Here is an 11,733-nt window from a genome sequence, read left to right on the forward strand (position 1 = left end):
GATAAAGAAGCATTTCCCATTGTTTACAAACTAAACTTGAAGATAAGTCAGTTTTTCAACTTAAACAATGATCTTGTATTTCTGTACAGATGTCTTCTACAAAGTTGTTTAGAAACGTATACCCCTTAAGAAAGCAAGAATCTACTTCAAGTAAGAAGTCAGCTAAAAAGAAAGATGGAACACTACAAAAAACTGGAGATTTTTTCCAAAGTTCTCCTGTTATTATTCGCTCTGAAGGTTTGTACAGAATAAATAAGGCTTATTCCATGTTATCTGGGTATTGCTCCAGCTCTCTGTGGTCTCTCTGATATGGGGGGGGGTTTGTGGGATATGGGGGTGTGATTTGAGGGTTGATGGGGGGTTTAATGTGATTTGCTGGAATATGGGGGTGTTTGGGGGGGAAATGTGGGGGTCATTTGGGGGGATCAGGGGGGTTTTGGGGGATATGGGGGATATAAGGGTATTTTGGAAGGATATGGGGGTTTGGGGGTGATATGGGGAGGTTTTGAGGTGATTTGTGGGGATTTGGGGAGATATGTAAGGGTTTGGGAGGGTTTGGGGGCATATGGAGTGTTTGGGGGGATATAGGGAGGTTTTGGGAGTGATTTAGGGGATATGGCGGGGTTTAGGGGTGATTTGGGGGATATAGAGGAGGTTTGGGGGGTATAGTTGGTTTGGGGGTGATGTGGGGGGTTTGAGGGGATATGGGGGTGTTTTGGGATGATTTGGGAGGTTATGGACTGTTTTGGGGTGATTTGGGGGGTTATGGGCTGTTTTGGGGTGATTTGGTGGGATATGGGAGGTTTTGGGGTAATATGGGGATATGGGGGGCTATAGGGAAGTTTTGGGGTGATTTGAGGGGATATGGGGGTTGTCTGAGGTGATTTGGGGGTGCTAAGGTCTGTGGGGAGCACTGTGGGGGCGCGGTTTGGGGGCAGCTGTAGTGCACTTTGGGGTCGCAGCCCCCCCCTTTCCGCCCCCTCTTCTCCCGCAGCCGCCCTGACGCACTTTGGGCAGCATCTATGCGTGGTGGTGTACCCCTCCCCCCCCGGCCCCCAAAGTGACACTCCCCCCCCACCAGCGACCCCCCCATCTCCGCCGGTCACCCCCGCCAGCCCCTCACTTCCCTGCCCCTCCCCGAGCCCGTGGGTTGCTCTCCCCCCACCCCACAAGTGCCTTAAACCTGCCGGGGGCGGGGGGGGGAGGAGCGGGGAGGGGTGTGGCTTGTGGAAGTCCCACCCCCATTTCATTTTTGGTGTATTTTGGGGGGTTTTCTGTCGGGGGGGGTGGGTGTGTGTCCTAAGGGAATAAAGGACCTTGCAGTGAAGGTGTGGGGTGGAGTTGGTGTCAATGGGGGGGGGGGGTGGTTGTAGGTCCTACAGAAATATTTGGGGGGGCCTGTGAGCCTTCAGGGGATTGGGGAGTGGGGCTGGGGGGGCTGTGAGCCTCCAGCTGCCTTGTCAGCAAACCAGGCTGCCTCGGCGGGCCCCGGCACGGCCGTCTTCTCCAGCTGAAGCTTTGTTTTGGCTATTTACAGCATTTTTTATTTGTTTATTTACTTGTTTATTGATTTAAAAAATCAAAGGCAAGCTGAGGTCTTGCTCAGTACCGTGCCTGTGGGACATCTAAAAGGCATTTGTAGCCCCTGGGGCTGGCGGGGAGACCCAGCGCTACGGCTGCCCCCTTCACCCACCAGAAACCCCCGGCTGGCTCCTTACTTTGGGAGCGTTTAGTATTTCCCTGTGCAGAGGAAAATTCTGTTGGGGGAAACCCCCTGGCAAAGCTGCGCCTGGCGCTGCTGCAGGACTCCAACCCAGGAGCGGGTGCAGCATTTGAGGGGAGCGTTTCTACCACCCAGAGGGGACGTCTGGTTTGTACCTTTGCCATGATTTCGGGGGCTCTGAGGAAACTGCCTGACAAACTGTGTGCAGGGATGAGGACCCCGGGGGACAGCGAGCTGCCGGGGACGGTGGCCCCATAAGGACCTTCAGCCCTTCCTGGCCACCGTGCCCTGCCTATGTCTCGCCCTCGCCCTGAGCTGATGGCGCGGCTCCTGGGAGAAACCCCAAACTCCCCAGGACGTGGTGCTGGGCAGCCTGCTCGAGCTGAGCCTGCTTGAGCCCAGCTTGGACCAGATGACCTGGACGGGCTCCGCCCAACCTCCACCCTCCCACGTGACTCTGGGCTTGGGTTTCCCTCCTACAGCACCTTGACTCAGCCCTGACGCCCACTGGGAAGGGTGCTGGGACAAGGGACCATCCCAAACTCCTCCCCCAGGATCCATCACAGAACAACAGCCCCCACTCCAGAATGTCTTGTGGCAGACTCGGTCACAAGAGAGAAAACACCTTTTTATTGCAAACAGCAACGCTGGGGGCCCCAAAGTCAGCGGATCAGGCGGTGACAATGAATCGGCACCTGCAAGGACAGAGTCAGAAAGCTCTGGTGAGTCCCTGGCGGCAGGAAGAGGCAGGGTTGTGCTGCCCTCTCTGGGGAACACTGTGTGTGAGGAATTGCTGACGGCCCAGAGCAGAGAGCTGTTGCTGGCGCTGGCTATGGGGTGGCTCTTGCGCCTCATCCCCCGGGCAATGCCCTTCGAGCCCCAAGCGCACAGAGACGCGCAGTGCCCCTGTGCCACGCCGCAGGGCTCGGCCGGGAGCCCCTGGGCCCTGCCAGGGAGTTATTTCCAGACCCCGCGCAGCACCGTCCCTCGCTGTCCCTCGCCAGCGCGTTGGGCTGACGCAGAGGAGTGTGGAGAGGTGTGAAAGATGGGCAGAGAGCCCGGCACGCACCTGGGCTGCCCGACCTGCTGCGCCTTCCTGCGTCTTTTCACTGGTCCGTCGCCAGAAGCACCTTCTCTCTTCCTCCTCTTCTTTTCCACGCAGCTTTCGCTCTCTTCTCCCCAGGTCTCTCTTCTCTTCCGGCTCCTCTTCTTCTCCTCGTCCTGGGCAGAGCCTGCAAATCTTTCCATCCCACAGTGGGATTAGATAGGGAAAGCCACGACCCACTGGAGTCAGTTCTGATTTTAACCAAAGCGACCTCATTTTACCTTCTTTCCTCTGGAAACCTGGCCAGTTGTTCTGGGCGCCCCAGGGAGTCTGCCATGTTCTCGGGGGTGGCTGGAGGCAAAGCTGGCGGTGCCTAAACCAGAAATGTCACAGTTGGCATGTGGCAAGGGGTGACCTGGAGTGGTAAGCGACTCTTTGCTAAATTGGTACCTGAGATCTCCAGAGGAGATGCCTTGGGCTGGTTTGCATCAGCCACAGTTCACACAGTCCCCCTGCTGACCCCCAAATAGACCTGAGGAAGCTCTGATGAAGTAGGGCCTGAGCAAAACCCCCCTGAAGTTGACAGCTGCTCCCCTCTGCCTCTTTGTGGGCATTTTGTGGGCCTTTGGTTTGATTAAGCACCTGCCGAGTGCATTTGAGACACAACCTTGCTGATTTCCCTTGCTATGTATCATCCCAAGGGGTGGAGGAATAACCCAAACCCACACCAGCTCTACTGCCAGGCAGAGGTACAGCAGCGACTCCCCTCCTACACCAGACACGCTGTCACCGTGTTTGGGGAGCTGACGTACCTCTCCCACTTCAGACTCCACCGCCGTATCTCCCCCAGCTTCCGTGAGGACACCGAGCAGAGAGGGGGGTGCATGCAGCAAAGCTTCTGCCCGGTGCTCAGTGTCCACTTTGCCTGCAGGGACGCTTTTCTCTTCCAAACTCAGGTCTAGAAAGCAAAAGCATGTGCAACATGGTGACTTCTTGGAAGCAAACAGAGCTAAAGCAACCCCCACCCAAAGCCCTACACTTCTGTGGTCAGCCCTCCGATGCCCTGTCTGCAGGCTTCAGCTCATCCTGCAGAGGAAAACATTCATGTTTGGAGAGCAGTGGCCAAAGAGAGGCCACAGGACAAGCGAGGCTGAGAGGACAACACTCGATGCCCAGCCCTGTCAGAAGCAACACAGAGGTTTCTGGTGTCCCAAGCCCCAGCCGGTGCCAACCCTCAGTCCCCCCCTCTCACCTCTGAATCTCTCCAGGGGGGCTGGCAGCTCCTTGTCTGCTGGGCTGGAAAGGCTGCCCGCTTCCTCCTCAAAGAGCTCCCTGCAGTTCTCCACCAGAAACTCCACCAGCACATTCACCTGCACACATCAAACGGTGGGTCTCAATCCCGCTGCCTGACAAGGGACCAAGCAGCCTTTCCCACCCCTGCCCCCTGCTCCTGCCCAGAGCCTGTGGCTGTGGGGCTGCTCCTCCAGGCAGCCATCCCGACAGCATTTGCTGGTGGGAGGAGGCCTGCAGAGCCCTCTGCGCAGCCAAGCGCTGGTGGGCCGGGAAGGCTGCCCCGGCGGGTGGGATGTGTACCTTGTGGGTGACCTCCAGCATGGCCTCCAGCGGGAGCAGGTCCGCGTGGGCTGGGCTCAGTAGGTTTGGCCCAACGCAGACAGCCAGGTTGCTGCAGCCCATCCTGCTGGTGGCTGCGTGGTGGCTGATGTGCTGGAGGAGGGACAGCAGTCGCTTCAGAAGGAGGAGGTTGGCTGCAGGCAACTTCTCGGCCACCCTGGGGGAACAGGAACACGGCGCTAATAAAGCAGATGTTGCCCACAGCGTTCCCCAGACTCGCCCGAGGCCGGTGGGAGCCAGCGCAGCTTTCCAGGTGCTCTGGGCCAGCGGTCAGGGCTCCTGCTCAACAGGCAGGCTGCTGCCCACACTTACGCTCTCAGCTCCCACATCTTCTCCTCCCTGCTGGCCTTCTGCATCGCCGCCATCCAGTCCTCGTAGAGGTCGGTCACGAGGAGCTTGCAGGGGATGCTCCGGAGGAAGTCCTGCAAGGCCCAGGGCTCCAGGTGAGCCTTTGAACACTCGGGGCCAGCCAGGAGCTCCTCCAGCCGCAGGGCAGAAGCGCTCACCTTCAGGATGGCGGCCAGCAGCAGCGCAGGCTGGCTTCCCAGGTCGACGTCTGCGCCGCAGTCCAAGGCCTCCCGCAGCTCCCGAAGCTCTGTCCCACCGGCGGCTCTGCAGAATATCCCCTCCGTTGACGGTCCTTCCTGCTGCAGCACAGCCAGCAGCTCCTACAGGACAGGCAGGAGGACAGTTGCGTGGCTGAGGAGCCGCCTTCCAGCGGCAGTGGCCAGAGCACTGCCCCAGAGCTGGCTCCGTGCTGGGGGTGAAGAGCCCAGTGCCCCATCCCCGGAGCACTTGGGGACACCCGCTGCCCCTCCGGAGCCTGTGGAGGGAGGGCTGGGGACCCCCTGGACAGGCTGGCTGACCTGGATGGGCCAGGGCAGTGTGCCATCCTCCCCGCAGAGGGCTGCCAGGGGCTGCCCAAAGAGCGCCCTGCTGCAGCCGGAGCCCGCCTGCCCTGGCGCCGGGGCAGCGGCCGGGCTCCGCCGCAGACCAAAGGGCCAGGGCAGCCCCCGCCTCCTCCTCCTGCTGCTGCTGATGATGATCCCTCCTGTTGCAAAGGAAAAGAGAGAAGAGCCCGTCAGTGGATGCCGCCAGGCCAGTGCTCCCGGAGCCTGCCCTGCCCTGCCCTGCCCTGCCTGCAGCACGATGCTGAGCTGTGTGGCAGGACAGGCAGGGAGCCGGCAGCTGGAACCATGGCTCCAGCTCAACAGCTCCGGCTCAGGGGCTCCTGGGAGCCTGGGACAGCCTGGCCCAGTCCTGGCCCTGTCCTCTTCCAGGCTGTGGGCAGCACCAGAGGCTGTGTGTCCCTGCAGAGCCACGTCCATCGGCCGCTGCCCAGCGCTGTCCTTCCTTCTCCGGCTGACGTCCTCCCTCGGGCTGCCCAACCTGCATGGGGACACTCAAGGGACACGTGAGCACAGCCCAGCCACTTGCAGGAGGGGCTTTTTTTTCCCAAACTAACCTGGTGAGCGGCAAAGTCCCCCTTCACTGCTAGACGGGACCGTTGGAGGCCCTTGCTTGAGATCAGCCTGCAAGAACCCGGCACCAGCAGCCTGAGCACTGCGGAGTGGGGAACCTCTGCCCTCCCGGGCCCTCTGCCCCATGTGGCAGGTTTCCTCCCAGTGCCACCAGCGAGGATATGCCGGCATTCCTGGTGGCTCCTCAACCCTCCCCACTCCCTGAATTGCACCGAGGGACCCTCCCTCTCTCCCTCCCTCCCAAGCTCACCCCACTGCACGCCCATCCCTGCACCCCAGCACAGCCAGACAGCCGTTCTCCCCTCTGCCTGGCCCTCCACCAGCCTCTCCAGGCTCCTGGTGCTGAACAGCCTCCCCTGGCAAGAGAGAAGCAGTGGCAGAAGGTGAGCAGTGATGCCTGTGCTGCTCAGCTGGAGGAGCAGTGCTGGGGACAGCGCCCAGGCCAGAGAGACACTCACGGCATGGCGGCGGCTCAGTTCCTTCTCCAGGAGCTTGAGTGACGGGACAAGGTTTACTCGGGGCTTCTTGGCTCCGTCGGGTGTCCTGTGCACCAGGAAGGGACAGGGAGAGAGCTGGGTGAGCCCCAAGCCGCCTCTTCTCTCTCATCAGGCAGCTCTCCCTGAGAGCTGCCTGCAGCCGCGGAGGCACCTCTCCCCAGCTGGGGAGCTGTGTTCCCCCATCTGGCTGTGCCTGCAGCACCCCCCAGCTTACCCCAGCAATGTATGCACCCACAGCTCCTTCTGCGCCTGGGAGCTGCAGCAAGAGGAGAAACAGCGTCAGGCCCCGCTGCCCCCCAGCCCGTGGGCAGAGGCGGATGCCTGCACAGCCCTGCCCCGTGGGGAAGGACACAGGGGCAGGACGAAGCCCCGTGGGGCAGGACAGAGCCGCTGCCCAGACCCTGGCTCCCTCTGTCCTGCCACAGCACCTGCTTTGGCCCTTCCCTTCTGGGGATCAAAAGGTGACCAGGGGATGCAGGACGCAGAAATGCCCCCCATCCCTCCCTGCCGGTGTGCTGCCCGCTCCCTGCCCAGGCTCTGCACGGAGGGCAGAGGCCCTTCACAGGAACCTCTCCTGCCCGGCCGTGGGATGTGGCACCACGACTCACCCGAAAGTGGCAGTGCAGGAGCCCCTGGGCCAGAGGAAGATGAGGGAGCTCCTCTCCTCGCGGCTGCCGACACCCTCCACCTCTTCCTCCCATGCCGCCTCCTTCCCGTCACTCAGCACCCACAGCTGGTCCAGGGCCAGGCGGAGCTGTGGGCGCAGGGTGGTGCCACCTCTGCAGAGAGCAGAGGCAGGCAGTGAGCTGGAGGTGGCCTCCTTGGGGTGCCCCCCCCGGGCAGAGCCCTGCTTCCCCCCCTACCCTTGGGACGGGCATTGGTGCATCCAGCACACAGGTCCCGGGGCCGGGGGCCATGGTGTCCCAGCCCTTCAGCCAGGGCCAGGGATGGGGCAAGGGCAGCTGGGTTGGAGGGTCTTACCGCAGCTTGGTGACCACCAGTTCCTCCTGGAGGAGGAGAAGGCGCCTCTCGCTCCTCTTGCAGCCCCGGGTCAGCTGCACATCTGCGCTCAGCACCAGCTCTGCATCGGCGAGAGCGTCCCTGCGGAGCAGAGCACGGCAGGCATCAGAAAGGGGCGCGGCCCTTTCTGTGGGGCGCGGCCGTGCCCCTCTGTCCCCGAGCCACGGGGGGAGCTCACCTGGAGCCACAGCAGCCGTTGGCCTGGCCCATCCTGCCCGGGACAGGAGGACCCTCGCTGTGCACCAAGGATGCGGCCCAGCCGGTGACAGCGAGGATGGGAAGCGGGTTGCCGGAGCCTGGTCAGCGCTGCTCGGCCAGACCCTGCCTCCTCCCAGTGCCGCTCTGTGCCAGCACAGCTCCGTGCTGCTGGAGCTGGGGGCTGTTGGCTCCAACTGACTGACAGCCCGACCCCAACGGACAGTGGGAGGGACCACGGGCTGGGCGTTCTCTCCAGCATGGCCCCGCCTCTCTAGCATGGCCCCGCCTCTCTTGCCCTGGGGAGCCCAGCGCAGGACAGAGCAGAGGGAAGGACCCCCCCTCCCTCCACCTGCTGGCAATGCCTCTTGCCTTGGGCTTCCCCGCTGGCTCCGGGGCTCCAGCTGCACTTGGTGCCGCTGCTCACCACCCTCTGGCCTTGGCTGGTCAGCCATTTTCTACCCACCTCCCCCTCTCCTCAGCCAGCCCACGCTGCTTCAGCGTCTCCACGGGGCTATTCTGGCAGACGCTGCGGAAAGCCTTCCTCACGTCTGGGTGGACAGTGGCCACCGCACTCCTCTCGTCTCCCCAGCCAGTCATTTCACCACAGAAGGTTATTAGGTGGGGCCAGCAGGGTTTCTCCTGCTGACTCCATGCTGATGCCTAGTTCCAATGACCTTTGTTCCTTCATGTTTCCAGGACGTGCTGCGGCATTCCCAGCACCTCCATGAACACAGGAGCCCCTTTTCTCATCCAATATAATAATACGTTCAGGGTACCTGGTCCTATCTAAAACTGCTATGGAAATACTTGTGTGCTTGGCCTTAATCCAGGCGTGGTTTTTTCAAGCCTCTCCAAGGACGTGACTGTGAACACTATAGTAACTATTGAACAAGATGTGCGGGCTTTGTCCTCATGAGTCTACACGAGAGGGGAGAAGCAGCTGTGGTGGGGCAATTCCCTCCCTGCTTGCGGGGCCGCTTGGTGCTTGGTGTGATTCCAACCCCTCTCCCGGGCCACACACCAGCCGAGGGTGGTGTGGATTGTACATGGCAGGGGACTAAAGCCTGCAGCTCGTCGAGCCTGAACTGGAGTTCAACTGCCCATTGGCCAGGATCCTGCAGCCCTCGTCATGATGGTGCCTGGGGGACACACGGGGACGGACGGACGGACGGACGGACGGACGGACACACACACACACACACACACACACACACACGACAGAGAGGGGTGTCTTGGGAGGAACCAGGCACCTGGGGAGTCCCCAGCCCCACTCTGAGGGAACCCAGGTGTCCAGGGGGTACCCTGGTATGTGTTGGGGTCACTGGAGTGGAGGTTGGTCACGGGGGTGTTTGGGGAAGTTTTGGGGTGATTTGGGGTACATGGGCTGATTTGGGATGATATGGGGGGCTTGGGGGCATATGGGGAGGTTTTGGGGGTGATTTAGGGTATATGGGGGTTTTTGGGGTGGTTTGGGGGGTATGGTGGTTTGAGGGGATGGGGGGTGATTTGGGGTATATATGGGCATTTGGGGGGATATGGGCAGGTTTTGAGGTGATTTGGGGGTATTTGGGGAGATATGGGGGATTTAGGGGGGATTTGGGGGGTTTGGCGGGTATGGGGAGGTTTTGGGGGTGATTTAGGGGATATGGGGAATTTTGGGGTGATTTGTTGGGATACGGGTGCTTTTGGGGTCATATGGGGGATATGGGGGAATATGGGGGTGTTTTAGGTTTATTTGGGGGGTTATGGGGGTTTGGGGGGATGTGGGGTTGATTTGGGGGGATATGGGGTTTTTTGGGGGTGATTTGCTGGGATATGTGGGGGTTTGGGGGGATATGGGGGATATAAGGGGGACTTTAGAAGGATATGGGGGTTTTGGGGTGTAATGGGCAGTATTTGTGGGGATATGGGGAGATACGGAGGGTTTCGGGGGGTTGGGTGGATATGGGGGAATTCTGGGGACATATGGGGAGGTTTTGGGGGTGATTTAGGGGATATGGGGAGGTTTTGGGGTGATTTGGAGGATATAGAGGAGGTTTGGGGGGTATAGTGTGTTTGGTGGTGATATGGGGGTGTTATGAGAAATGGAGGGTTTTTGGGGTGATCTGGGGGGTTATGGAGTGCTTTGCGGTGATCTGGTGGATATGGGGCAATATGGGAAAGTTTTGGAGTGATTTGGGGGGATATGGGGGGTTTGGTGTGATTTTGGGGGATATGGGAGCAGTTGAGGGAGTTATGGGGTGATTTGGGGGATATGGGGAATTTTGGGGTGATTTGTTGGGATATGGGTGGCTTTAGGGTCATATGGGGATATGGGGGGATATGGGGGTGTTGTAGAGCTATTTGGGGGTTTGGGGGGGGTTAGGGGATATGGGAGGGGTGGTTTGGGGGGATACGGTTTATTTGGGGGTGATTTGGTGGGATATGTAGGGGTTTGGGGGGATATGGGGGATATAAGGGGGACTTTGGAAGTGTATGGGGGTTTTGGGGTGTAATGGCAGGTTTTGAGATGATTTGTGGGGATATGGGGAGATATGGGGGGTTTTGGGGGGGTTGGGTGGATATGGGGGTTTTGGGGGCATATGGGGAGGTTTTGGTGGTGATTTAGGGGATGTGGGGAGGTTTTGGCATGATCTGGGGATATACGGGATGTTTGGGGGTAATATGGGGGATATGGGGAAGTTTTGGGGTGATTTGGGGGATATGGGTGGGTTTTGGGATGATTTGGTGGGATATGGGGGGTTTTGGAGATATGGTGTGATTTGGGGGCATAAGGGGGGTTTAGGGGTGATTTGGGGGGATATGGGGGCTTGGGGGGATATTGTGGGGTGATTTGGGGGGATATGGGTAGTTTTGGGGGTGAGTTGGGGGGATATGGGTGGGTTTGGGGCCATATGGGGAGGTTTTGGGGTTGATTCGGGATATATGGGGGATTGGGGGGATATGGGGGATATGAGAGGGGTTGGGGGGATATGGCAGGTGATTTGGGGGGATATGGGTGGTTTTGGGGGTGATTTGGTGGGATATGGGGAGGTTTGGGTGGATATCGGGTGGTGATTTGGGGGTGATATGGCGGTGTTTGTGGGTATATGGGGGATAGAAGTGGTATTTTGGAAGGATATGGGGGGGTTTGGGGTGATATGGGAAGGTTTTGAGGTGATTTGGGTGTATTTGGGGAGATATGGGGAATTAAGGGGGATTTGGTGAGATATGGGGAGGTTTGGGGGCATATGGGGAGGTTTGGGGGGTGGTTTAGGGGATATGGGGGGGTTGTGTGTTGATTTGGGAATATAGAGGAGGTTTAGCGGGTATAGTAAGTTTGGGGGTGATATGGGGTTGGTTGAGGGGATATGGGGGTGATTTGGGGTTTATGGGGGTTTGGGGGGATATGGGGGTGTACGGGGAATTTTAGGGGTGATTTGGGGATATATGGGGGGTTTGCAGTGATATGGGGGTATATGGTGGGGTTGGGGGTATATGGGGGTGATTTGGGAGCATATGGGTGGTTTTGGGGGTGATTTGGTGGTATATGGGGGGTTTGGATGGGATATGTGGGGGAGACTTGGGGGATATGGGGGTGTTTGGGGGATATGGGGGATATAAGGGTTAATTTGGAAGGATATGGGGACTTTTGAGGTGATCTGGGCAGATTTAGTGAGATATGGGGTTTGGGGGCTTATGGGGAGTTTTGGGGGTTGATTTAGGGGATATGGGGTGTTTGGGGGTGATCTGGTGGGATATGGGGTGGTTTGGGGGGATATGGGGGATATAAGAGTTATTTTGAAATGTTATGGGGGGGTTTATCCCCCACAAGATCCCTCCCAGTACCCCAGTAGCCCCCACTGGACCCTTCTTGCACCCCATTACTGTCCCCCAGGACCCCAATATCTCCCCCAGAAACCACCCCCAGGAGACCATTAGACACTCCCCCGCCCCCCCCCAGACACTAATAACCCCCTGAACTCCCCCATGACCCCAATAACACCCCCCAAGCACCAAGACCCTCCACCAATACCTCCCTTATGACACACCCAGGACCCCAGTACCTCCCCCAGAACCCCCTCCAGGATGTCCCCAATCCCCCCACCTCAGACACCAATATCTCCCTCAAAACTCCCCCAAGGACCCCAATAATCC

The 11,733-nt window shown here is 59.3% G+C and overlaps 1 protein-coding gene and 1 long non-coding RNA gene across 2 annotated transcripts; both read right to left on the minus strand.

The window, feature by feature from the left end:
• Positions 1-1,602: 1,602 nt before the first annotated feature.
• Positions 1,603-6,052, minus strand: LOC141918735 (uncharacterized). Its single transcript, XM_074813602.1, has 10 exons — positions 5,943-6,052; positions 5,418-5,451; positions 4,907-5,068; positions 4,713-4,822; positions 4,362-4,557; positions 4,021-4,138; positions 3,050-3,141; positions 2,854-2,963; positions 1,879-2,053; positions 1,603-1,740 (listed from the first exon to the last, which is right to left on the minus strand). Exons 1-10 carry the CDS (start codon positions 6,050-6,052, stop codon positions 1,603-1,605), a joined length of 1,245 nt encoding a protein of 414 aa, XP_074669703.1.
• A 149-nt stretch (positions 6,053-6,201) lies between these two features.
• Positions 6,202-7,429, minus strand: LOC141917985 (uncharacterized). Its single transcript, XR_012621538.1, has 3 exons — positions 7,360-7,429; positions 6,987-7,157; positions 6,202-6,424 (listed from the first exon to the last, which is right to left on the minus strand). It is a non-coding gene; the product is annotated as an uncharacterized LOC141917985 (long non-coding RNA).
• Positions 7,430-11,733: the final 4,304 nt, after the last annotated feature.

Source organism: Strix aluco, chromosome Z (assembly GCF_031877795.1).
Source record: "Strix aluco isolate bStrAlu1 chromosome Z, bStrAlu1.hap1, whole genome shotgun sequence".
Lineage (NCBI taxonomy): Eukaryota > Metazoa > Chordata > Aves > Strigiformes > Strigidae > Strix > Strix aluco.